This window comes from Corapipo altera, unplaced genomic scaffold (genome assembly GCF_003945725.1).
Source record: "Corapipo altera isolate COAL_440 unplaced genomic scaffold, ASM394572v1 119, whole genome shotgun sequence".
Lineage (NCBI taxonomy): Eukaryota > Metazoa > Chordata > Aves > Passeriformes > Pipridae > Corapipo > Corapipo altera.
This window is the reverse complement of record NW_020884985.1, coordinates 6,351-34,003: the sequence shown is the minus strand read 5'-3', so window position 1 is coordinate 34,003 and position 27,653 is coordinate 6,351. Positions and strand designations below refer to the sequence as shown.

The window sequence follows — 27,653 nt, the reverse complement described above, 5'->3', positions numbered from 1 at the left end:
CGGCGGGCGCGGCGGTTGGCGCAGTGCGGCCTGTGCGGGAGCCGCTGACCGGCCATGGCCGCGGGCTCCGTCCCGTCAGCGGCGCGCTGGGAGTGCAGCCCCGCCGCCAACCCCGGGCGGCGGCGACGATGGGGCGCCGCGGAGGACGCGGACGAGGGCCCAGCCGTGCTGGTCCTGAGCCACTTCTCCCGGCCGCCGTTCCTCAGCTTCGGCCGCCTGCGGGTGGGCGCTTCCCGCACGCTCCTGCTGGGAGTCGACAACCCCAACGAGGAGCACACGGAAGTGGTGGTCGAGCGCTTCCCGGCCAAGGGCTTCAGCATCGAGCATCGCCGCTTCGCTGTGCAGGTGCGGCGGGGAGCGGGGCCGGGTGTCTGAGCGGGGACACCCGGGCTTCCCCGAGCCGTGCCCGGCGGGGGCGGGGGGCGAGGGAGGAGCGGGGCAGGCACCAGTTGCGGCGCGGTCCTGCCCCCGGGGGGATCCACGCGTCTCCTGGGTTTTTGGGCAGCCGGTACCCGAAAGCTGCGCCCCGCTGTAGGTGGTGGTGTGGGTGGTGACTGTGGGTGCCGCGATCGTGTCCCGCGGTTCACCCCAAAGGGGTCCGAGCCCTCGGGGCCGGGGGGCTGTCAAGGCTGCGAAGGCGTCGCATCCCGGCTCAGTAGAGGGGTGTGTGCGGCAAGGTGCGAAAAACAAAGTGAAATTAGCTGTTCTCCGGGAATCTGGTTTTAAAGAGAGAGACGGAAGAATAAGAGGTGCTTAAACAGTGACCTGTCAAAAAGTTGGAGGATATATGTTTAGGATAAAGGCTGAGAGAGCTTTTGAAGAGGATGCTAATACACTGTTCTGCACGTTAATTAAATGACACAATAGAGAGCAAAGCAGGCTTAAGCTAGGAATAAATATTTACGATTCTCAAGGAAATGTAAAATGTGGTTAGTCCAATTAGTGCCAGTTTTTAAAAGGACAGTTTAGACAAACATATACCTACGGTCACCTAGGCTGTCCAGAGTCCGTGAGAGAGGAAGAAACGCTTTGGAGATCTCTTGCAATAATGGGTTTATAAAACCAGGCTGGAGTCTTGGTATGAATTTTTAGATAACAGTTTCCTGTAGTAATTAATGAATAGTAAGGTCCTTGATCATTTACAGTGTCTTTATTTATTTTTATTCAAAGAGCTTGTATGTCAAATCTCATCTTTGCATGTCGTTTGACTAAAAAATTTGACACTTCTATTTAGGGCCAGCTAAGGTCCTCAAAATTAACCTCTGGTTATTAGTCCCACTGTAATTCTCTCAGAATTACTCTAGAGGACTTATTTGGTTAATATATGCAAAAAATTATGTAGTTTCTTCTACTTACCTTTACTCAAATCTTGTCTATGTGTTATATTTATACATATTCTTGCTTGTTCTCCACTGTAGTTGCATTAAGAGGCATATGTCCTTTTAGTTATATGACATTTTTGATAGTGATTGCTTAAATTTACATGTCAGAGGGGGGAAAACTGGTATTTAAACATTTAATAGTTGTGTATCATTTCACATTGTCGAAATATATGTTACTTCTATATACTGCTCCTCGTTTGTTTACTTGATCTTCAATGTTATGTAAGTGTACCTAAATGCTAGGTATTGAACATTTCTTTTTCTCTAATAGTCAGGACAAAGAATTTTTGTTTCTGTGACATGGACACCATTAGAAGAAGGAAAAGTCAGAGAGCTGCTAACTTTTGTTGTTAATGGCATTGTAAAACACCAAGCTGTGCTCCTCGGTGCTGCTGAGCAGCCCCCAAAGAAAAAGGTGAGTTTATGGTGTCTTAATTCTGTTACTTTGGCATAGCTGATGCAGATATTGTTTTTATTACTAGAAAATGAGGTGAAGGAGAATTAAAAATTGATAAATAATGCTGTCTGTGGAAATGCCCATTGTTCTTATTTTTTTTCTGCTGGATTGGAAAGTAGGTGCTGATGCATTACAACTTAGAGAATAAAACTAAAACATGACCAAATAAACTGCTTTCAAGGCTGGAAATAACATATTGTGAATTTTGTATTAGGTGTTCTTTTTATAGTATTTTTAAACTTTGAATAAATATGCTAGTAATGTTCACTTTTACACATAGAAGTATTTAGGAAGTCAGCACACTAACTTTTATTTATGGTTCTTTTTCAGAGGAGTCTTTGGGATAAATTAAAAAAGAAAAACTCTTCAGAAACCTCTGCTGCAATAAAAGTTACAAAGAGTACTTCAGAAATAAAAAATGTTGATAAAACATTTCAAGTTTCTCAGAAGGTGGATAAACTTAGACGTCCACTTCAGGCATGTGAAAATCAGAGCACAGTGCAAAATAATATGTCCCCAGGAAATGATGCTCTTCTTGGCTCAGAAAATCAATTACCTCCGTCTCCTATTGCACCAGTGCCAGAGGAACATCGTAGTACTGTTAGCACACCCCTTGCAATGAGAAGATCTACTACATTTGCAGATATTGCTGCCTCTGTAAATGAGGAATTATTGCCTCAGATAGACAGCCGTAATGTCAAGAGATGTGTTAATGAGCACAACGAATTGCAATCTGAAAGTGTCTACAGTTCTGCTGGATTAGCACAACTACCAATTTCAGACAATGCAGAAGTTCTTAATTGTACACTCTCACCAGTTTGCACTCCAGAACACTCAGCATCTGCACCTGCTTTAAGTACAAGGAGAATTTTAAGTCCAGATGCTTTTGTAAATGGGAATTATCAAGTGGATATAGACACAATAGAGCAACCTTTTACAATTCTGTCACCTGAGCAATTCGTGAAAGACAGTTTGTCAGATAAGGAATCAAAGACTCCTAAACCTGAGGCAGCATTAATATCATCTACCACAGAGACTTATGTGGTAAAGAGATTTCTACCCTCAAAATGGAGAAAGGATGGAGATGTAGAGACAGAAACTCATTTTTGCATAGAACACAACTTACATGAAGTCTTTGAGATGCATAATGTAACATCACTTCATGATGATAAACCCAAAGAAAATCACTGCAGTTCTCGTTCTGCAGAGGAACCTCAGACTGATAATTCTTCTCGGAGAGAACAAACAAAAAAACGTCCAATTCTTTCTGCCACTGTCATAAAAAGTAAGCCTGGTGCTACTGAAGAAACAAGAGCGGAAACCTGCCAGCCAAAATCTAAAAAATGCCTTAATAAAGCAATAATAGAATGTGTTAATGTGGTGCCCGTATGTACAGAAGCAGAAATATCTGAACACCTGCCAGTTGCAGGTCCCATTTCAGCTGAAAATAAGTGTCACAACGATAAAGTAAATTCATCTCCCACTGGATCAACTTCTTTGTGTCGTAAGAGGAAAAGTGAAACCTATGCAGAAAATAGTAGAGTCACAGCTCCAGTGTATGTGGAAGAAGTGGAAAGAAAAAGAGCTCTTACATCTAGCATGGGCAATCAGACACATACGACTATGAGACCATCAGCCTTCAAACCCACAAACCGAGAGAAAATAGGGCAGAGAAAGAAAGCAAGTGAGCAGCATTTCTTTCATTTACCATTTTCTGAAAGATGCCTTTGATTATGAAATGTGTATAGCAAACTGAACTGTCTGGCAACAGTCAGAAATATTTTATGCCTCTGAAATGTGGGTCTTTGCAATGTGTTAGACATCTGCACTTCAAAAATCTGAAAACTAGGTTAGAATTTTGGCTATGTCATTGGCTTCAAATTTACTTTATTCCTGTGTAAATTTGTTAATGACAATAACAGGAAAAGTATCGGGCAGTTCTTCAGCAGACCCCTTGTTATGTAATTTTAATTTACTAGAAACTTACTGCACAGTATTTGTCCTATGTACACTTACCATTGTGAATACTTGACTCCATTACTGTTGTCCCGTGTTTTCAAATATAGAATTGTTAAGGTTAGAAAAGACCTCTAAGATTATCAAGTCCAACCATTATCTTGGCACCACCATGTTCACCACTAAACCATAACTCCAGGTGCCACATCCATATGCCTTTTGAACACTTCTAGGGATGGTGACTGCACCACTTCCCTGGGCAGCCTGTCCCAATGCCTGACCAACCTTTCAGTGAAGTAGTTCTCATGTCTTGTTCACTCTACCTGCTTTTTACTGTCTGTAATTAGCTTGTTGTCAGCCTTGTGTAGATTTTTCTAGACATGGTAATGAAATTCAAGCAGTACATTTCCTTAGTAAATGGAAGAACATACAAGAGCATTTATTTACTCTTAACCGTTTTTCCCTTTTAATTGTAGCCAAACTGGTTTGTCTAACTTTCCACCAATAACAGGAGGTTATTGGTATTTTGAGTGGGTTCATGGGGAATTGCTCTAGTTCTGTGCTTTAGAAGTGACATGAACTTTAATACAGTAACTTTCACTGACATACTGGCTGTTGATATTTGTGTGTTAATTGCTTGTAGGTTATTCACTTCAGAAAGCATCTAAAACTACCAAGAGAATTAGTAAACCTGTCCCTGGATTGGCCCAGTCTCACCTGACATTTGTGAAACCACAGAAAACAGGTAGGCAGATTCCTGGTATTTAATAAAAAAGTATATACTGAACCGAATGTCACAGATGTGGTACTGCTAATGTCTGGTAAGACCTAACTGGTTAGAGTTGAGATGAAATGGAAGATTGTACCTAAAATGCACCAATATTTAGTAGAATAATATATGTAACCTTTTGTGATCTGTTTTGACTACTCAAAATTGGTTGCAACACACAGCCAGCTGAAGGTAAATGTTACTTTCTTCCAGTTTTGCCTGTAAATCTAAAAGCTACATTGCAGCTTACTGATGGCTATCAATTAAATGCCTCTTCCATACTCGATAACGTTTTAGACAACAGCAGAATACCTAAAAGGAAAAAATTTCTTACCAGCAAGATAATAATTTTTCAGAGTTAAGAATACGAAGTTGATCTGATGAGAAAAATGCATCTGTACAATGGTTCTTCCTGGTTGTAAGCCAGCTCAACTTGGATTTACCCCATTGCAAATGGCCTGGATTCTAGATATCTTGTCTTAGTTCTAGTGCTTTAATAACTCAATCCACATTTTGTGACTGCAATTTATTTAGCAGTGGCTGTTCTGCAGTCACTGAAGATTCCAAGAATCTACTTTTTTCTGCTATAGTGCTAAATGGAATGTCAAACATTAATCCTTTCCACAATGAAATGTGTATTGGTTATCAAATATTTCAAAAACTGCGAAGACTTACAGTTTGTTTGTTTGTTTGTTTTTTAAAGTCATCCCTAGGCACCCAATGCCTTTTGCAGCTAAAAACATGTTTTATGATGAACGTTGGAAGGAGAAGCAGCAACGAGGTTTCACTTGGTGGTTAAACTTTGTACTTACCCCAGATGACTTCAGTGTAAAAACAAATACCTCACAAGGTAAAAGTACAAGAATTTTCATTTTTTCTTTTAATATTCTTAAACATTGTATAACATACTTTACTAATATTGATGAATAGTAGTAGCACACACTTCACACTAAACCTTTTCAGAGTCATATTTTTCCCCTTCTTATAACTGTGGATGGCACACTTGCTTATGGCAAGCACAGCACACCACACTCCTGCATGAGGAGTGTACTCCACAAGGAGAATGCACTGGAATATATGGCTGCGGCTCTCCTCAGTGGATGTTGGGTGAGGAATCCCCACCTGCTGGCAAACATTGTAGCTGACACTTTACTAAAATAACGGTAACCTACTTTTTCCTCTATCTTTAGCTTTAATTGAAGAAAATTAAGAGTGTACCATTGATCTTAAAACTGAATTTCTAGCACTGCTCACTTATGAAATAAGCAGTTATATTAAATACTTGGCTAGTATACTTGTACATGACAGTATATGTTTAGTGCAACAGCTGACAAGCTTCCTGAGGGATAAATCGTTTGTCAGAAGGAAAATAGCAAAATGTCTACTGAGAAGTGGGCAAAAGCTACCTTTATTTGAGATGTAAATACATACTTTTTGTGTGTGTTTAAATAGTAAATGCAGCTGCTCTTATCTTGGGAGAAGAGAACCATCACAAAATGAGCCTTCCTAAAGCACCAACGAAAGATGAAGCATCTCTAAAGGCCTATACGGCTCATCGGAAGCTGAATAAGCTGCGCCGTGAAGCCTGTCGTTTGTTCACCTCTGAAACAATGGTCAGAGCTATTAAGAAACTGGAAGTTGAGATTGAAACTAGACGCCTGCTAGTTCGTAGAGACAGGCACCTCTGGAAAGATATAGGTAGGAATACTACAACTTGGCATTCTCTCTTTTCTTGTAAGTAGGAAAAGGATTATTTGCACATTAATTTGATTTAAATTAAAATTGGTTAATAGAAATTTTTGCATTAATATGAAAGGTATGCTAGATCTAATATTACAAAATACTCTCTTGCAGGAGAGAGGCAGAAAGTACTCAACTGGCTTTTGTCTTACAACCCTTTATGGCTGCGTATAGGTCTGGAGGTCAGTGCACTGTGTATAGTCTATAATCTAAGTTTAAAGGACATCTAGCAATTTGGGGCGGTTTGGGTTTCTTTGTATTTTCTCTCTTACTAATTCAGGTAGGTTCAATTCAGTTATAGCTTGTTTACATATCTTTAAAGTGTTACAAGATACTTGCTTTGAAAAAGTGTTTCCCTTATTAGGAAGGAAAATATTTAATCAAGGAAAGTAGAAGTTAATTCCCTGACCAATAACACAAAAGCATTTCCCTATCAGTTTCAATCTACTAAACTGAAGAAGAATGGAGTTGTCTTAAAGAAGTTCCTGATTCATTCCTAAGATGTAGATGATTATACATACTCTGAAATAAGACTCGATCTTCTGAAACATCCTTTGGCTTTACCTTTCAGTGGCTCATTTGAAAACTGTTGGATTTTTAGAGACTAATTACCATTTACTACTTCTGAATTTCAATAATGTATATTATTAAAAAAAATTCCATAGTGTTTAACATAATTTTAACCATTTCTGCTTTTTTCCCCTCCTTTCCTATTAGACTGTTTATGGAGAACTGATAGCATTGGAGAGTAATAGTGATGTTATGGGTTTAGCAATATTTATCCTTAACCGCCTGCTCTGGAACCCTGACATTGCAGCTGAATACAGACATCCCACTGTGCCTCACCTTTACCGAGAGGGTAATTACTGCTTTCAAAATAATTCATTTTTAGCATTTAATTTTTAAACCATAACTTATTGGGTTCTGTCTTTTTAGGTCATGAGGAAGCTTTGTCAAAATTCACACTGAAAAAATTGCTGTTGTTAGTTTGCTTTCTGGATTGTGCCAAACGGTCCAGGATGATTGAACATGACCCTTGCCTCTTTTGTAAGGATGCAGAGTTCAAGGTAAGAGAGCTGTGATTTGGTATCTCCCTCCAATATTGTATTAAGACTCCATGTAGAATGTTTTGTTTTTTTACAATCTGACTATGTACTTTAACAAGTCCTGACTGTTCAGCCTTTTGCATGAACATTCTCAACATACTGTCTCATAGTCACGTAATGGAATTCCCAAGAAAATTCTGAGGTATTGGTTCTGTAGGAAGGACTCCACTGTCCTACATTATTCAACTTCCCTCTCTGAATCTGAGCTTCTGCATTATTTTTAAATATTACTCTAGGATGCTGCAGCTGACCTTAAGCTGGAGGTCAGTTTGATGGACTCTTCTCTTTGCTTTTTCTGTTATTTTGCTGTGATAAGAAAGACTATGGAACATCTGTCATACAAAGGCTTTGATTAACAAATGTTACATTTGCACTGTGTAGACAGACAGACAGAGTAAAAGGTATTCCTGAATTTGGTGGTGCTTTCAGTGATATGACAGCCAGGTATGATGACAATTAAAGCTGTGTGAACTGGCCAAAAATAGATTTTTTTTTTTTTAAATATAATTTCAAGTATTAGACAAGGAAACATGAAATGCAGTTTGGGAGAAATGTATTCTGCTTATCAAATATCGCAGTGTTAAGATTATCTTATTTTTCTTTGTTTTTTTTTTCTTAATTTTAGGCTAGCAAAGACCTTTTGCTTGCATTTTCCCGAGACTTCCTGAGTGGTGAAGGTGACCTTTCCCGCCATCTCGGTTTCCTAGGACTACCTGTCTGCCATATTCAAACTCCACTTGATGAATTTGATTTTGCTGTAAAAAATCTGGCTGTGGACTTACAGTGTGGCATTCGTCTCGTGTGCGTTGATACAGAATTATTTTGAAATACTTATTGTCTTTTATATAATACCGAACGTGAGCTCAGCAAAGGCATTAAACTGTGAAATTACCTTTGTTAGGAGAACGGTGGAGCTTCTGACCAAAAACTGGAATCTTTCAAAACAACTGAGAGTTCCTGCAATAAGTCGTCTACAGAAGATGCACAATGTTGATATTGTTCTCAATGTCCTTAAAGAGCGAGGAATACACTTGAAAGATGAAAATGGTAAGGCCTAGAAATCAGGGTTATTCTAAGTGCATCAGCTAACTAGTGCACATTCCAATCCCTTTGTTTATTTGACAGGTGCTTCAATTGACTCCAGGGATATTGTGGATAGACACAGAGAACGAACATTAGCACTTCTGTGGAAAATTGTCTTTGCCTTCCAGGTACTATTCAATTACTTATTTTGTTTGTTTGATACCAGTTACAAACAAGCAATAATGAAAACAACCAGTCTTTCAGGAATATTTTTTGTCTGCAAAAACCTCTACTAATCAAATTTTAGACTGAAATTGTTTGCTTTATATGTTCAAAGTTCCGTGCAAGCTTTGGCTGAACTGCTAAGTGTTCCCTAACAGTACAGCTTGGATAACATTTTAGCTGTACTTTTTCTTGTATGCATTCATACAATTTTTGGAAAAAAGATGAACTTCTGAGTTTATGCTGTATACTAGCAAAATTGATACTTAAAAGTAAAAAAATGTTAATCTCAAACTGCTGGTAAACTCCTACTAACTGAAAAGGACATTTTGAGCTTATAGAGTAAGCTCTGAAGCTATAGCTCTTCTACTTTTTTTTCCATTCATCAAATTGACTGTTTCAGATAAAACATTCTTGAAATAAGAGCGAAGATTTCTTAAGCATTACTGCAATGGCATTTCAAAGCGACTGAAAAAAAATAATAGAGGAAGCAAAAATAGTTTTCTTAAACTGTTTTAAGAGTTAACTTGTGTTGGATGGTATTTTAAAAATAAGTATGCAGCTGACAAATCCAGCTGGAAGGAACATAACATATAGAAGGTAAAAAAGTAGTCAGAAATATAAGTGCAATTAACTATATGTAAAGCAAGAATATGACAAAGTATAGACACAGAACCATCAGTAAACCAGACAACATCATAAAAATCAGATGTAATTATTTTCTTTCTTAATTACTTTTACACAATTGAGTAGTTAACTTCCTTGAGTTAGTTCTCCTGATGCATGACTCATAGTTGAATTGCTTTTGATTGAAGAAATAATTTCAGTGAGCAGTGGCTTTATCCAAGCCCTGTGGATATGTTACTTGTTCTCCAAATCTTCTCACACCCTTACAACAGCAGCTGAAGTCCTCTCAGAATCCCTTAAATGAGGACGAGTGGTGCGTGGGCTCAGTGGAATTGCAGATGAGACTCTGAAATTGTTGTTTCCTCTGAGACTCTGGTGAAATTACACAGGCTGTTTCAGGGAAAAATTCCCTGTTTCTCCCAGCTATTAACTAATGAAGTAACTGTTCTCCCACAGAACAGTGGAAGGCTAGATTCTAGGGGATTTTTTTGCTGCCATCTATGCTGGAAAGTCCAGATTATCCTCTGCTGATTCTGTGTAGCAGGTACTGCTAAGTAGTAAGTGTGGTTTCTCTTTACAATCCCCCGGCTGAAGCCTCTGCATCCAGTAGCTGCAGTGCCTGACATGTCAGATTGCTGATGTGTTGGGTTTTTTTTCTTCCTATTAGGTGGATGTTTTTCTGAATGTGGAACATTTAAAAGAAGAAATTGAGTTTTTGAGTAACTCACACAAGAGAAAAGCTCAATTAAGTGCTCTCAAGACTTTTCCAAACTCTGTTAGAGTACAAGAAGACAATGATAACTCCTCACCTCAGAGTTACAGTGAAAATGTGAAGCTCCTGATGGCATGGGTTAATGCTGTTTGTGGATTTTACAATATCAAGGTAAGTAGTTTTATGTGTACTTCAACAAGTACATCCTCTGCTGTCATAATTCTTCACAGAACAGAGTTCTTCAAACTATCAAATGCATAGTAGCAGCCAATAATAATTAGTTTTAAATATATTTCTGGACTTTGTTTAATCTGATTTGAAATAACCATCATTCTGTGAGTTTAGCTGCAGCTCTCTTTTTAAACAAATTTGAACAAAAGGATTTCCCCTTCCAGTTAGTCTTATGCATAAAATTGCCTTTTAAAACTAGAAGGTTTTTTGCTGGAATGAGAGTTGTTTGTGTATTTTTAATAAGTATTCATTGTACAAGTATTTGTTCATAGAATGTTCACTGTTTATAGGAGCTATGAGAATTAAACTGATGTTAGGGATAAGGTCAATTCCTCTCCTCAGAGATGCTTGTTTAGAAAGGACATATTTGCTTCCTCCAAGAAGGGAAGCATTGGTCAGACACGTGTCTCTGGTGGGAATACAGTCACACGTGCTAGTTTTTCTAAAGGGTAAAACAGAGCACTTAGGACTGATGCAAGTTCAGAACTTATTTCTGCATTAAAAACCTAGTGTAAAGGTATCTGAAGAAGTTTATTTGGAAAGCTTCTGTAGAAAGGTTGGTTTCTCTTTAGTTTCTTAAATGTTTCCCTTGTAGGTTTACTATATAATGATTCACATCTATTTTGTTTCTAGTTTCTCACAGCTGTATGCTACAGTACAGCAAATGTTCAAAGGAAGCACTAGTTCCAAATTTTTTTTTGTTCAAAGATAATTTGCACTTGGTCACATTCAAAGGTACAAAGAACAAAATATTTTCAGTTACTGGTAACAAAAACTGAAGGAATTTGTATCTTGCTATATTTTATTTTAATAGGTTGAAAATTTCACAGTGTGTTTCTCAGATGGTAGAGTATTATGTCATTTGATTCATCATTATCATCCATGTTACGTGCCTTTGGAAGCTGTGTGCCAACGAACAACTCAAACAGTAGAATGCTCAAGAACTGTTAGAGTGGGACTAAACTCTTCCTCCTCATCAGAGTCAGATACTTCTCTAAACGTTATGGAAGAAATGTTTGATCACAGTGAGTTATTTGATGCACAGAAGTTCATGTTAAATCTGTTTGGTTTATGCACAATTTTGATTTGACTAATGTTTTCTCTTTACAAAGCTGTAACTCCCTCAGTCCTATACAAGGAACTCTTGGACAACGAAAAGAAAAACTTCCAACTGATCAATGCTGCAGTTTCTGACCTAGGCGGAATACCAGCAATGATTCATCACTCAGACATGTCAAATACAATTCCTGATGAGAAGGTAAAATGCCTTTAGAGTTGATGTAAATGTGTTCTGCCCTCCTGTGATGTGTTCTGCTCTTCTGTATAGCCCTAACTGGCTGTGTTCTGTGTCTGTATAGATTGTTATTACTTACCTGTCATTCCTGTGTTCGCGGCTTCTTGATCTGCGGCACGAAACTCGAGCTGCACGAATAATTCAGGCTGCTTGGAGGAATTACAGGCTGAAAAGGGAACTGAAGCTACATCAGGTACTCTTTGCTTGTGCAATATTCATACCTTCTACTTTGAGAAATAAGAAATAAAGGATATAAATTCACTGGGATATACAGGTTTACTGGAATAATATTGGCATTTAAATGAATGAGTATCATTTTTATCATCAAAACATGCGGCCTTCTTGGTGTAATTACTAACACAAAAAAGGGAGTACTTAATTTTTAATTCCTATTCATGTCTACAAGCTGAGAAGAGTAATTAAACTTCTGCATGGATTTACTATATTGGTTTAGGAGCTAAACTTCACCAGTGTTTTGAATTAAATTTCATGAGTTCTGGTATTTTATTTCTTGCTTTTCTGGTAGTTATATCAGAACTTCTGAGGGTTTTAAAAGTATGACACCATTAAGATTGATAAATGCCACCTCTGTGTCTTACTGAGATATGTAATATTTGATGTTGGAACAGTGTTGAAGTGAAATATTCTAAGAATCTTTGGTGTAACAGGGGACAGAGGTTGTATTTATGTAGGCTTTTTCATCTCCAGGTGTTGGGGTTTTTTTTACTTTTTAAAGTCTACATAACCTTTATAATGATGACAGAACATTCCCTTTGCAAGTCTTTTGAAATAACTAATAGTAAAGATGCTGGTAGGGGGAGGAGGAATCAAACCCACTTAGGCATTGCTAGCATTATTTTTAAAAAATAATCTTACAGTGTACTCACATATGCTTTGCACTGTGGTAGGATAGGCTCATAGTGGAATGATCTAAATATTGATATTTTACATTTGTTAGTTGCTTCTTTTACATGCACCAGTTTGTTACTACAATCTCTGGGTTACAACAAAAACGCTGGTTAGTTTGTGCAAACAAAACTCTGAGGTAGATGGACATGAGCTGGTCTGACTATCTTTATACTCTTTTATATTATTTAAAGATAGCTAGAGAGCACTCTGACGTGTTCCATTACTGAGGGTGTCTTAAACTGTTATGAATGAGAACTAAAACTGAGGCTTAAAAATGGGTTGCATAGGAATGCTTAAAAATTGTTTCTTAAAGAAGAATGATGAAGGCAGGAGGATGCAAATTTAGGTGATACCAACCTTTTACAAAGTATCCAAATAAAATGTTCTGTCTCAGAAATATTCCTTTACTATAGTGAAGAAAAGCTGTGTATCAACAAGCCTAATTTTTAAGAGATTGCTCTAGATAGTTAATCACATCAAAAATATGAGTGAAAATTCCAATCCTAACTGTTCAGATGGCTCTTTGTAGGAAAGAGACAGAGCTGCTCGGATAATTCAGAAATTTGCAATAAACTTCTTGTCTCGTCGACACATCCTGAAGAAAGTGAATGCAGCCATTTACATCCAGAAGCACTGGAGAGGATACTTGGCCAGGATGACTTTTTGCAATCTGAAAAAGGCAAAACTGGAGGAAGCCAGAAGTAAATCTGCCACAGTCATTCAGGTAATACAATTTAAAGTTAGATTACACAGCTACACAGCAAGGAAACCTCTTTGAAACTTCTGAGAAAGAGTCTTGCTGAGGACTATTTGTTCAGTTTACAGCAACTGATACCTTCATGAAGTGTAATATTTTTTTTTTTTTACTTTTTTTTTTCCCCCTCTACTTTTGAGATGTTTTAATAACTTTCTTCAGGGAGAGATAGTAATATGTTATTAAATTAAAAATTGCTCCTTCTTAGTTAATATTTTGGAACACTGTAAACATTAAAACACTGGGCCTTAAACTAGTCAGTGTCAAGGGACTAATCAGGTTGTGTTGGCTTTTCTCTTTGCAGCTGTTGAGCATTACTTAAACAGGGTTTTACAAAAAATTAAAAATTGCTTTCCTAGTGTTGTGTTACGTACTGTGGGCACATTCAGACTGGCAGACATTAGTTACCAATGGTAGTTGGACAGCTAATTCAGTTTCTCAAGATATTTTTGCCACTATTACCCAAAGCTAAACATTACACTCTTAAGACTTTTTAGAATGGTTGTTAAAAGAAACACTGATTTATCAAATAGTTTAAAAGGGAATCTAGTGTTGGCAGGGCAAATTTGGTCTTTTCTGAGAATTTAAGATGCTTTAAAAAAAACAGTGATTCAAGCATTTGGCTTTTGCTTTTTGTTTTGATGTGGTGTGGGGTTTTTTTAAATCATTATTATTATTGGGGGGTTTGTTTCTTTTTTTATTTTGTGGTTTTTGGTTTTGGATCTTTGTTTTTGTTTGGGGTGGTTTTGTTTGGTTGGTTTTTGTTTGTTTTGTTTTTAATGTAGATTTCTGGGCTTACCTTCCTAGAGACTAAGTAGGAATAAAGAAATCTTAAAAAGTCTGAAGATGATTGTCCTCAAATTTGGGCTTAACTCGAGACACTGTAAAGAAAATACAAAATTTTCTCTTTTTTTTCCCTGCAGGCTTATTGGAGGAGATACTCTGCTAGGAAAAGATATTTACAGCTAAGATACTATGTTATTTTTGTACAAGCAAGGATAAGGATGGTGAAGTCTGTTGCTGCATATAAGCGAATTGTTTGGGCTACTGTTACAATTCAGAGTCATCTGCGTGCATCTAAGTTGGCAAAAAAAGATCGACAGAGATACAAAATCTTAAAGTCTTCAGCACTTACTATTCAGTCCGCATTCAGAAAATGGAGAAAACATAAAATTCAACAGAAAATTAAAGCGACTTTACTACTTCAGACTTATTTCCGAAAATGGCAATCTTCAAAACTGGCTAAGAGAAGGAGGGCTGCCCTTGTCATACAGTCTTGGTACAGGATGCGCAGAGACCTGAAACAATATCTATGTATTAGGCAAAATGTTATCAAGATTCAGGCTTGGTACAGGTGTCAGCTGGCCAGACATGTTTACCAGGAACACCGGGCAAAGATAGTGATAATTCAGCAGTATTACAGAGCTTATAAACTAGGGAAAACTGAGAGAGAACACTATTTACAAAAACGTGCAGCAGTGATAGTTCTCCAAGCTGCTTTTAGAGGCATGAAGGCACGTAAACTGTACAGGCAAACAAAAGCAGTTTGTGTTGTTCAATCTCTGTGGAGAATGACACAAGAGAAACGAAGATTTCTGCGATTAAAAAAATCTGTTACTGCATTGCAGTCGCACGTGAGGAAATATCAGCAAGTAAAAAGATACAAAGAGATTAAAAATGCTGCTTCTGTAATTCAAACTCGGTATAGGGCACATGTCGCCTCTAAAAAAGCAACTGCTTCTTTCCAGAGGATGCGCCTGGCTGCCATTGTTCTCCAGTCTGCCTACAGAGGGATGGAAGCTCGGAAAGAGGCTCGCATGTTGAGAGCTGTGATCAAAATTCAGGCAAGTTACCGTGCTTATGTTGACCAGAAGAGATTTAAAAACTTGAAAGGCGCGACAGTAAAGATTCAAGCGTTTGTAAAGATGTGGCAAGCACGTAAACATTATTGCGCTTTAAGGGAGGCAACACTTTATGTCCAGCGAAGGTATCGGTCTCATAGATATGCTCTTCAACTTAAAGAAGATTTTAGGAAATTGAAGGGAGCTTGCATAAGAATTCAGGCTGTAGTCCGAGGCTATCTTGTCAGGAAACAAATACAGAGGTGGAGGGAGACTGCAGTATTTCTTCAGGCCTGCTACAGAATGAGAAGGGACAGGCAACGGTACTTAAGCATCTATAGGGCTGCCATTGTCATTCAAGAACAGTATCGTGCATGCAAAAAACAACGGTGTCAGAGGCAGAAATTCTTGCAAGTTAAAAAAGCAGCTGTTTGCTTACAGGCAGCCTACCAGGGTTATAAAACACGCAAAAAGCTTAAACTTGAATATAGAGCTGCTATTAAAATTCAGACTGCTTTTAGAGCTCATGCTGCACAAATGAAACACAAAGCAGTGGTTCAAGCCTCCATTGTGATTCAGAGGTGGTACAGAAATTGTAGGTCTGGTAACAGGCAAAGACGGAACTTCTTAATGACAAGAGCGGCAGTGCTTTCTTTGCAAGCAGCTTTTCGTGGCTGGAAGGTTCGAAAGCAGATTCGAAGACAGCATGTTGCTGCTACTTTGATACAGTCTGCCTTCAGAAAATTCATGGCTCTGAAAAAGTTCAGGCTTGTGAGCCATGCTGTGCTAACTATTCAGAGGCGTTACAGAGCCAGTGTTATGGGCCGGAAACAACGGCAAGAATACGTTCAGCTGTGTAACTCTGTAGTGCGTCTTCAGGCAATATGGAGGGGGAAAGCTGTGAGAAAAACAATTCAGAAGAAGCACAATCTTGCAACAGTTATTCAGACCTATTACAGAATGCATGTAAATCAACTAAAATACAAGAAACTGAGACAAGCCACTCTAGTGATTCAGAAATACTTCAGAGCTTACTGTATGAAAAAAAACCAACGTGCAATTTATCTAAAAACAAAGGCAGATGTGTTAGTCTTGCAGTCTGCTTACCGTGGAATGACTGTGAGAAAACAACTGAAAAAACTAAACAAAGCTGCTACAACTATACAAGCTGCCTTCAGATCTTACCTGGCCAAGAAGGAATATGAAAGATTTAGATCTGCAGCTATAGCTATGCAAAGGCGTTATCGTGCGGTTATTCATGCTAAATGTCAAAGGCAGAGATATTTGTCTTTAAAAAGAGCCACAGTCAAAATGCAAGCGATTTACAGAGGTGTGAGGGTCAGACAACAAGTTCACTGTATGCATCAAGCAGCTGTTTGCATCCAAGCCACGTTTAAGATGCATCAGATGAACATAAAATACCGATCAATGAGAATGGCAGCAATTAGAATTCAAAGACAGTATAGGGCATTTTGTTTAGGCAGAGTACAGCGCAAAAAGTACTTAGAACTAAAGAAGTCTATCATAATCCTTCAGGCTGCTTGCAGAGGCATGAAAGTCCGACAAGACTTAAAAACTATGCATCAGTCAGCAGCAATCATACAGTCTTATTATCGAATGCACAGGCAACAGAGGGATTTCAGAAAATTGTTGCTGGCAACTAAGCAGATTCAGCAGTGGTTCCGTGCTTGTAAGGAGAGAAATGCGCAAGTTCACAAGTATATGATGATGAAAAATGTTGTACTGTGCATCCAGGCTGCGTTCCGTGGTATGAAAACAAGAAGACTTATCAGAACTATGAGTGAATCAGCTGTGATTATTCAAAGAAGATTTAGAACTTTTCTTGAAAGGAAACGTTTTCTTTCCATTAAGGCAATTGCTGTTGTAATTCAGAGAAAATACAGAGCAACAAAATTGGCAAAAATTCAACGTCAAAAATATATCTCTTTCCTTAATGCTGCTGTTATCATACAGTCTGCTTACAGAGGATTTATGGTAAGGAAAAAAATGCAGCAAAAGCATCAAGCTGCTACAGTTATTCAAGCAATGTTAAGAATGCATAAAATTTACACTTCTTATCAAGAAGTCAAACGTGCTTCACTAATCATACAGCAACGTTATCGAGCTTACAGGGAAGGGAAGCATGTGAGAGAAAGATATTTAAAACTGTACAATTCTGTTTTAGTACTTCAAGCTGCCTATAGAGGAATGAAAACAAGATGCTTCTTGAGGACAAGACATGAGGCAGCACTTACAATACAGAGAAACTACCAAACGTATAGGCAGTACCGTCATTACAGAAAACTTAAATGGGCAGCCCAGCTAATACAGAAGAGATACAGAGCCAATAAGCTAAGGAAAGTTGCAGTACAGCATTACTCTTCATTAAAGAAAGCAGCAACTTGTATCCAGAGGGCCTTTCGAGCCATGCGAGCAAGAAAACAACAGCAAGAAATGCACCGTGCTGCTACTGTTGTTCAGAAAAATTTTAAAGCCTTTAGAGAACATCAGAGATACCTCTCTCTTAAAGCAGCTACGTTTGTCTTTCAGAGAAGATACAGAGCTTTGCTTCTGTCAAGACAGCATACTTTGGAATATCGTTCTCTTCGCAAAGCAACTATTTGTATACAGGCTGTGTACAGAGGTATCAGGGTGCGAAACAGCATCAAGCATATGCATTCAGCTGCCAGTGCAATACAGTCAACCTATAGAATGCACAGGGATAGAAAGTCCTATCAAAATATGAGAACTGCAGCTAGTGTTATACAGAGCTACTATCGATCCTACGTGAAAGGAAAGAACCAACGGAAGGAATATCTGACAATGAAGAAGTCTGTTCTTGTTATTCAAGCATCATACAGAGGCATGAAGGCACGGCAGAAACTGAGAGTCATGCATGTTTCAGCCACTGTAATACAGTCTAGTTATCGCATGTACATACAGCATAGGCATTACAAACAATTGTGCCGGGCTGTCAGAATCATACAGCAGAGGTTCAGAGCCAAAATGGCAAAAGAAGCTGACATGAAAAACTATGCAAAAATAAAAAAGGCTGTCATCTGCCTTCAAGCTGCTTTTCGCGCTAAAAAAGCCAGGCAGTTGTATAAAGCCAATGTTGCTGCACGGTGCATTCAGTCATTCTTACGAATGTGCAGAGACAGGAGACGTTTTCTTGAAAAGAAATCAGCAGTAATAACAATCCAGTCAATGTTCCGACACCAAAGAACAAGGACTCACTATAAATTGATCCGGAGTTCAGCAATTGTTATTCAGAGGTGGTACAGATCATGTCACGGGGCTCGTTTACAGAGAGCAGAGTATTTGGCTCAAAGACAAGCAATAGTCATTATTCAGTCTGCCTTCCGTGGTTTGAAAGCAAGACAAATAGCAAGGCAACTACGAGCTGCAAGAAAGGTTCAGTCTTTTCTTCGGATGGCTGTGCAACGCAGAAAATATGTTCAACTTAGAACAGCAGCTATTACATTACAAGCCTACTACTTAATGCGTAAAACTCAATCACAGTATACAAGCTATAGAAAAGCAGCAGTTGTCTTACAGCAGTGCTACCGATCCCACTTGACTGTGAAACACCAAAGAATGGCTTACTTACAAACCCGGAGGAACATTATCATTGTGCAGGCTAGAGTCAGAGGATTCATTGAAAAGAAGAGGTTTCACAAAGTTAAAGAAAGCACAGTAAAAATTCAGGTACTTTGGAATGAATAGTTGTGGGGTTTGGGTGTGGTTTTCTTAATTTGTGGATGCTTTTAACATTTACTGCTCTTGCAAACCACAGTTTAGAGCTCAAGAAAAATCAATTTCTGAAGTGTACTACATGGCAGATGTATAAAGCTTACTCCCACAGTGCACAGAGATAAGGTTCTTTAGGTCAGAACTGACTTTCCCCTGTATATTGAAAGCTTAAGGAATGTTTTATTTGATTAGAATATGAATGAAAGCTGTCTTGATGTATTGAAATGAGAAGGTACTGGTAGTGAGTATGAAGTGAAGTAAATGACAAAAATTTACTTTAGACTTTCTTTAAGACTAAAGAAATCATGGTAGTCCTTCTAGGTTTATTAAATGTCCCTAGACTAATTTGAGTGCCTAGGTAACATTCTGAAGAGGAATTTAAGGACAGAAGTTCCCTCAAATCAGGTAGGAAAGGGAAATGATGGTGATGATAACAATAATAAGGGGTTCTGAGCAACTTGATCTAATGGCATCCTTGCCCATGGTATGTGGGTTGGAACTAGATGATCTTTAACCCAAATAATTCTCTGACAATTTCTTAGGTTACTATTATTATCTTGTTGGAAAGCACATGCTGTGCTTAACAGATAAGAAAACAGGTGTGCTTTCCTTATCTCTATGTTTTGGGGGAAATTGGTAGCCTCTTTGTTATTTTTCTGAATGTTTAGCTTATGTATCCTGAACAATGTAAATATGATTACTTTGCTTAAAAAGTAAAAAAAAGAAAAAAAAATTGTGAAATCAGAAATGTATTATATTGTTGTTTTTCTAATAAGTCATTGAGTACAGCTATACTTAAAAATATGAAAACACTCCCAGTCAATACCATGCAAGTGGTTAAATATTCCAAGAATTATGTCTTTTTCTTTTAAGGCATTTTTCCGTGGATTTCTTGAGAGAAAGAAATACCTTCGGTGCAAGTTTTCTGCTGTACTAATACAGCAGCACTACAGAGCCCATCGGATGCGACATATTGAGCAACAAAGATACTGTCAAATGAAAAGAGCTGCCATTAGAATTCAGGTAATCATAAAAGCGTGTTTTGGTGGGGTTTGGTTTGGTTGGTTTTTTTTTTCTTTTTTAAATCTCTCGTATTTATTTCTTCACAATATAATTATTTTTGCAGACGTTAAAGAGAGTTGCATTAGTGGATTTTCCCTGAATGTGTTTCACTTGCTTTTGAAGACATCTTCTAGTTGTGAGAAATTAGATATATAATACTGTAGAAATGAGAATCCTAAAAGCTGTTCATGTTACCATGACTTTTTTCTTTTTAATTTTGTTTGTTCCCTTAAACAAATAAAACCCTTAAGTTTTGAATATTTTTTTTTCTTTTTATATGTTTAATAGGCAGCATATAGAGGATATAAAGCTAGACAGTGGGTTAAAAAAATGAGAGCAGCACAAGTAATCCAAGCCTGGTTTCGAGGTCACAAAGCACGAAAGGAATATGCAGCTGTGGTAAAAGCTGCACTTGTTATTCAGAGTCACTTCAGGACGAAGCAGCTGCGGACCTGGTAACACTGAATTTGATATAAATTTCTCTACTTTCAAAACTTTTATTATATAATTCTTACACCTCTTGGTGCAGGTGGAGTTATTCTCTTGTGCGAGATTTTCACTATGTTTAAATATTTTTCTGGAATGAAAGCTCCCTCACAAACTTAAATTTTGTTTATTGTGGATCTAGGAAAGAGTAGGCCTTGATTTTTCTTTTTTTTTCACTTCTCTCTTTTTCTCAAGAAGGATGTTCTGAATGTTGTTCAAATTCCAGCATAAAACTAATAAGTTGAAAAGCTATTTCAGTACACTCCATAATGGAATAGTTCAATTAGTTTATGTTTATTTTGCTGTGAGATGCTTTTTTGATAAATGCTCTACTAGATCAGCCTGATAGCTCATCTCATTCTGAACCATGTCCCATGCCGGTAGCAGCAGAGGATGCTGTTTAGGGATATGTTAACCTGACCACTTTCTGCTTTCCCAGGTCCTCCCTCAGCATCCCTGCTTGTTAAACATCCTTGCCTATTATCCTTTTATGGACCTGTAGTATGTCAGTCTGTCCAATGCTTTCAAACTGCTGTCTCCTTTGACAGCAAGTTACAGAAGTACCTACTGTGGTAAAATGGAAAGTATCTTCTATTCAAAATCAGTCTTCCTGCCAACATTGCTAGGTATCCCCTGTGTTTTGGTGTTCCAAGATCTGATTGATAATGGCTCTGCTTTCACAATATCTATCTTAATAATTTTGTAAGCCATCACTGTTTTCTTATTTAAAACTGCATTTTTATGTTAGGTTTTTGGAAATGAAGTTCTGTGCACTTACCATCCAAAGAAGATGGAGAGCGACCCTCACGGCACGAGTGATTCGGCATCACTTTCTGGCAACTAAGAATGCTGCAGTTAAGATTCAGCTGGCATATAGACAGTACAGGGCTAGAAAACTTCTAAGAAAGGTATGTTTTCACTTGCACTCTGATATGTCATGGTTGCTTTAAAAGTTTTCCATATATTTGAGTGATTTTTGTCAATGATGTGCAGAATCATAGAAAAGGTGGGACCAGAACTGTTCAATCTTCAAATCTTCTTTTTGCATTAAGTAACAGGGTTGATTCCTGGTTTTGAACAGTACCAGTTGTTGAATTACCCCTTACTATACTGATACCAAAATAAAATGCCAAATTTTTTGCTGGCTTTATTAATTACAAAGGATTAAGTTCAATTGCTCATATTTGACCCCATTTAGGTAAAGACCTTCCAAATTGTGAAAGTGTATTTTGATATGAACCAGTGCTTTATATGTTTGCTGGTATTTCTTATTCCATTTTTGTTCTTATGATGGGAAAAAAAGAAACAGAGCTAAAAATAAATATATATATTGATCATGATGCAAATGAACAAAAGTTTAATCATCAACTTGTTCTTTAAAATCTCTTTCAGAAGCTTCAGGCTGCATGTTTGATCCAAAAAGCATATAGAGGTTTCAAGGCAAGAAGGAAATTTGTTCAACAAAAAGCTGCTGCTGTAATTATCCAAAAACATCTGCGGGCTTGGCAGGAAGGCCAGCTTCAATTTATGAAATACAATAAGGCTAGGAGAGCTGTCATTAAACTGCAAGCATTTATACGGGGTTATTTAGTCAGAAAAAAGGTCGGTATAGTTCAAATTAAAACTGTGCTTTTGATGTAAAATATACCTCTAGAGCAGCATTAATTCTGACTGGCAAGAAGAGGAAAACCTGATTTCTTATTGTTGAAATCAAGTTCTTATTGACTGCTTTGAGTATTGGGTGCGTCAAAATAGATCAAAACACAGTTTGATCCTTTTCTCACAATCCTTTAGAACTAAAGTAGGTTTTCATTGTTGGGTGTTTTTTAGCTTCTGAGGTCTTTTGTGGCTTACCTGTAACTGATACTTCTGCACATACAGGCTTACAACGAAATTGTTCTCTGCTATGTATTAATGTTATTGCTTACAATCACTTCTGTGTTATTATTTAGGTTAGAGATCTAGTACTGAAGAAAGCTAGCTTGCTTTAGTTCTGAGGTAATGACCTCCAAGGGGATTTTCCAGCATCTAACAGTATATTGCTGTGTACTATGTTTATGTTCTTTGTATAGGCAATCAGCTACCTCAGAGTATAAAAATTAATAATATTCCTTGTATTGTTTTCCTTCTACAGATTTCAGAACAGAAAAAAAAAAAAAAGAGACTACTTCATTTTACAGCAGCTGCATATCATCATCTCTCTGCAATTAAAATTCAAAGGGCATATAGGATTCATCTCACCTTAAAACTTGCACAAAACCAGATCTCCTCTATTCTTATAATACAGGTTAGTCTAAGGCCAAATGCTTTTCTGTAATGTAGTCTAATTTCTTTTCTGTGAGCTAAGCTGTAACACTAAGACACTGCAGTTCCTTCACACGTGAAAATAAAGCTAAGTTATGGAGTTACTAAATAATTATTATTAAATAAGGATGCTTATACTGAACTAACTATATTAGGGTGGGTCTCAGCAAGTTCTGCGGCACTTTAAAGCTGAGGATGGATTGGAAAATTTGTTTCCTTCAGACCTTCAAGCTTGCTAAAGGAATCTGAGTGCTGTCTTAGCCTATTTCTTTACATCCTACTGGAAGTAGGAAAGATCAGACACAACAACCTGTAAGGTTTGGGAAATGTAGAGCATCTCTTTACATGAGCAATCTCCTGGGATACAGTGATTTGTTTGGTTGGATGTTTCTAATCTTCTAGGGCTATCAAAGCCTGTTGCAGCGTTTTAATATAACCATGTTTTACTTATCTAAAACGAGATCAAAAATCAGGTCTGTATTGTAGCACTACCTGATTGTAAAAATTATCTTCATGTCTCCAAACTGGCCATTGGCATAGTTCTGCTACTGAAAGGTTAGCATTGGTTAAATGGAGAGGCTGAAATGGGAACCTTGAAATAGCTGTTCTCTAGTCTAGGATCTTATGGCAAACTTTGCCCCACTACTCCTCCATATATACAAATCTGTAATCTCTCCCCATAAGTTAGATTTTCCCTTTAGGGCAAGAGAAAATTGGGTGGAAGAGGGTTTTTTTGCTCTGATTTGGTGCGGGGTACCCTGTCTCCCTTCTTTATGTAGGGAGGAAACAGAGCTGGGAACTTAGTAAAGTGGAGTGGTGTTTTTAAAAGGTAGCCAAGAGAAAGAAAGCTTCTAGGTTGTAGTAATTCTGGACACAAGCATAAATTGGAAGGGGAGTGGCTGGAGAGCAGCTCTTCAGAGAGGGATCTGGGTGGCTGGTTGACAGCTGCTCAGTGTGGGTGTGCCCTGGCAGCCCAGAGGACAAACCCCATCGCAGGGTGCATCAGGCACAGCATGACAGCCCTCAGAGGAGCTGATTGCCCTGCTGTGTGCAGTGATGGTGTGGCCTCACCTGGGGTACTGTGTGCAGTTCTGCAGTAAAGAAGGACGTGAAGGTACTCAAATGCATCCAGAGGAGGGTAGTGAAGCTGGGGAAAGGGCTGAAAGACATGTCCTCTGAGGAGCAGCTCAGAACTTTGGGTTTATCTAGTTTGGAGAAAAGAAGACTGACCTCATTGCTCTCTACAGCTTCCTGAGGAGGGGAAGTGGAAGGATGAGGTGCTGATCTCTCCTCCTTGTAATCCAGTGATAAAACACATGGAAATGGTTCAAAGCTTTACCAAAAGACGTTTAGATTGCACATTAGGAAGCATTTCTTTACTGAGAGGGTGATCAAACACCGGAACAGTCTTCCTAGAGAGGTGGCTGATGCCCCAAGCGTGTCAGTGTTAAAGAGGCATTTGGACAATGCCCTTAATAACATACTTCATCTTTTGGTCAGCCCTGCAGTAGTCAGGCAGTTGGACTAGATGATGATTGTAGGTCCCTTCTAATTGAAAACAATTCCAGCTATCCACATCTCTACCCTTCCTTCTCTACCTTTCTCTCCTCAGAATTCTTCCCTAAGAGCTCCTAATTAAGATTTCATTCTGAAGTCTTGCATTTCAGCTACCCCAAGGCCAATCAGAATCATAGCGGTTATATGTGTGCTAGGGATGTTTGTAATGCCTGCATCTGTCAAAGTTCATGTTAAAACACTTCCTCAGTTTTTATCAATGCTCTTTTAGGATGGGAAAAGGGAATTTAGGGGAAAAGTAATAAATGAAAAAAAAAAAAGTACTTTAATTTTAAACAGAGATGGTTCCGAGCAAAAATGCAACAGAAGAGATTTCTAAGAGATTATCAAAGAATCGTTCTATTACAACGTGCCATTCGAGGCTGGCTGAATCACAGACATGATGCAGCAACCATAATCCAGCGAAATGTGCAAAGATTCCTTGCTTACAGACGTAGGAGAAAATTTGCAGTTGGAATAATTAAATTTCAGGTAAATACCTCCTGTAAGAAAATGACACTTATGTAATTCTTATTTTTATTTTCTGATTCTTCTCTCATGGGTTTTTGGGGAGAGGAAAAATGTTTACTTTGGTTGATGAATTTATCAGTTAAATGGCAAGCCAAGTTAGCTTCTGTTTAGACATGAAAGCTAAAGGCAAACAGATTAAGTAATATTAAGCAGATACTGTTTGCAGTGCCTTTGCTGGGAATGTGTGTGTAAATGTGGAGTGTAAATAAACAGGGGTTTTTTTGCCTTTTGTCTTGAAAGTCCAGTATTTGAAAATTAAACACTGAGTGGTAATTGCGTAAATTTCAATACCCAAGGTCATTCAAATACTTTGTCAGACTTGTGTAAAACTGATTTGAAGTGTTAATGGAAGTTCTCATGTATTGTCTCTTGTTTATAACTTTTTTCTTTTTGGGGAAATTCCTTTTCTGTAGGCATTGTGGAGAGGATATTCTTGGAGAAAGATTAATGACACAGCAAAAACTAAAGCTTTACGGCACAGTTTAGCAAAGGCTAATGAAAAGAGCAGAGAAGAAAACAAATTGTGCAACAGAACTGCAACTGCAATTGAATACCTTCTAAAATACAAACATCTGTCTTACATTCTTGCAGCATTAAAGCATCTTGGTCAGTATTTTGTCTTAATAACTGATAGATTTCCAGGATGATAGGCACTAGAGCTTTTCAGCTGAGAAGAGTTCATAATGATATTTAAGCGTTCTGCATGATTCTAAAATGTGAACATGTTTGAGACTATAATGGGGGCTTTTTCCAGACTGAAATTAGATTATTGATTTCAGAACAATATTTAAATGGCTATGTAGAAAAGGAAATCCTGTATGATTGCTCTTATTTCCTGTCAGTCCTAGTAATGCTATACCTTACATAAGTTTATTATTATGTTTACTCTCAGAGTATGTTTTCTGTGGATCATTTTGTCTGCATAGTTTTTTGTCTGGAATATCAAAACTATTGATTTAGAAATACTTGTTTAAATCAATAAGTCAAGTTTTTACTTCTTTGCACTTCTACTTAAAAATAGAGAAAATCTTGGTTTCCAATTAAATTGCTTGAAGTTCAGAGTTTTCTTTACTTTTTTTTCCCTTTAATTGTCACAGAGGTGGCTACCAGGTTGTCCTCACTGTGTTGTGAAAATATGGCCCAAAGCAGAGCAATCTTCAGTATTTTTGTTCTGATTCGAAGTTGCAACCGGAGTGTTCCATGCATGGATGTGATCAGATATTCCGTTCAGGTTCTACTTAATGTTTCAAAGGTAACTTTAATATTTTCTTTTGCAGAGTTATAAGCAGTAGGCTTATTTATTGTAGTACTTGGGAAAGGTACCTTCTTATAACGTGTTACAACTGTGTAACATACAGAAGTGATTTTTATTGCTTGGATACCAGATTAACTACAAATTTATTCTAGAGGAGAATGTGGACTTTACTTTTTTCTTTAACCTCTAACTATTAACTTCTAAAAAGATGTTTTAGAAGTCTGTCTATATAAGTTCTCTTGTCTCTTTCTTATATAACAGTATGAAAGAACTACTCAAGCAGTTTATGATGCAGAAAATTCTATAGATACTTTACTAGACCTCCTGCAAATGTACAGAGGGAAAGCTGGGGACAAAGTTTCAGAGAAAGGAGGAAGCATTTTCACAAAGACCTGCTGTTTGTTGGCCATCCTTTCAAAGGACTCAAAGAGAGCTTTGGTAAGACTTAAATGCTTTGGGTTTAATGGTTTGATTTAACATACTTTTCCTACATAGTTTTGGTGGTATTTATAATTTTTTTTCTTTCCCTCTCTGCCATACCTATTAGGGCTATTATAACTAAACTCTGGTTTTAAAAAAACCAGCTTTTCCGAGATGGTGAAAACACTCATATTTTCTTGATTTGTGAAGCTGCTTTTGAACTTGTGGTCGTAACTTTGTGCTGTTTTCACCTCTTCTCAGGAAATCCGAGGCATGCCAAGAACTGTTCCTTGCATTCAAAGCCTGTATAAACTTACAGCTCGGAAACACAGAATGGATGCAGAGAGAACACTTCTGAAGCAGAAAACAAACACTGTCTTAGGCGGAAGTTGTTATGTTCCAGCAACTCCTTTAAGAATAAAAACAGTTTCAAAGTAAGTGCTTAAAAAATTTAGTCTTCTGTTTCTGCTGTGGCAATGTAATATTTTATTGACAAGCCACTGATGTTTTCACAGAATTAAACCAGACTGGGTCTTGAGGAAAGATAACATGCGAGAAATCGTGGATCCTCTGCAAGCAATTCTGATGGTGATGGACACACTTGGTATTGCCTGCTACTGAAATGTAAATGATGTATAGGAAAATGTATTTGTACAGTATGTATGTGTTAGTAGTTGGCTAAATGATTTTAAAAGAAAGCAAACAAATGTCAAGCTGTCCTTGGAAATGTATTTTCAAATTGCAGTTAATATTTTGGTAACTCTTTGTATTGTATACAGTTTTGAAAACCTGTTTTGTACTACCAAAAGCCATTTTACAATAAAATCATTTCATTGGATTTTACTGGAAGTTTCATTAGTGCAGTAATACACTGTTACACAACTGTGGATATTACAAATAGCATGGGATTCTTCACTCTGAATAAGTATTGTAGAATTCTATTAAAAACAGGTTTTTGTGTGGGAGAGTAATGTCTTGTCTGATCTAGAGACATGGGTAAGAAGGGAGGCACAGGCACAGAATTTTAAAACTGGCTGTTTTGGGTGAACTTGAGTCTACTTTTTAGTAAGGTCTTGAGGGATCATGTATGACAGCAGGAAAAAAATTATAATTCCTCTTTTTTTTTTAAACATTCCAAGATTGTGGTGGAACAACAGGATGTTTTAAGGGTAAATTTAGAAATTCTGACCTGATATTTTAAGGGAGGTGATTTGTGAATTTGTTCTTCCTATCAAGTGCACAATACATACAGGCATGCATCTCAT

The 27,653-nt window shown here is 37.7% G+C and overlaps 1 protein-coding gene across 2 annotated transcripts; it reads left to right on the top strand.

Moving 5' to 3' along the window:
* Positions 1 to 37: 37 nt before the first annotated feature.
* ASPM (abnormal spindle microtubule assembly) lies at positions 38 to 27,637 on the top strand. Of its 2 annotated transcripts, XM_027666125.1 has the most exons (29): positions 38 to 345; positions 1,654 to 1,797; positions 2,170 to 3,523; positions 4,439 to 4,540; positions 5,268 to 5,414; positions 6,017 to 6,262; positions 6,419 to 6,486; positions 7,022 to 7,163; positions 7,241 to 7,371; positions 8,036 to 8,211; positions 8,312 to 8,457; positions 8,536 to 8,621; positions 9,950 to 10,165; positions 11,040 to 11,250; positions 11,338 to 11,483; positions 11,584 to 11,712; positions 12,958 to 13,152; positions 14,106 to 18,731; positions 19,650 to 19,799; positions 20,127 to 20,293; positions 21,073 to 21,232; positions 21,717 to 21,926; positions 22,459 to 22,611; positions 24,483 to 24,674; positions 25,127 to 25,319; positions 25,811 to 25,965; positions 26,230 to 26,406; positions 26,650 to 26,822; positions 26,904 to 27,637. In XM_027666125.1, the coding sequence occupies exons 1-29, from the start codon at positions 55 to 57 to the stop codon at positions 27,007 to 27,009; spliced, it is 10,392 nt and encodes a 3,463-aa protein (XP_027521926.1). In that variant the 5' UTR covers positions 38 to 54; the 3' UTR covers positions 27,010 to 27,637. The 2 variants fall into 2 exon arrangements, 1 of the variants encoding a protein (XP_027521926.1); XR_003531407.1 differs by lacking the exons at positions 25,127 to 25,319; positions 25,811 to 25,965; positions 26,230 to 26,406; positions 26,650 to 26,822; positions 26,904 to 27,637 and having other exon boundaries at positions 21,717 to 21,925; positions 22,457 to 22,611; positions 24,483 to 24,589.
* Positions 27,638 to 27,653: the final 16 nt, after the last annotated feature.

Bases quoted from the DNA above. Each gene is read 5' to 3' on its own strand.
- ASPM (XM_027666125.1), top strand. From the start codon at position 55: ATGGCCGCGGGCTCCGTCCCGTCAGCGGCGCGCTGGGAGTGCAGCCCC. The intron at 8,458-8,535 runs GTAAGGCCTAGA...TTTATTTGACAG, and splicing joins ACACTTGAAAGATGAAAATG to GTGCTTCAATTGACTCCAGG. The intron at 8,622-9,949 runs GTACTATTCAAT...TCTTCCTATTAG, and splicing joins AAATTGTCTTTGCCTTCCAG to GTGGATGTTTTTCTGAATGT.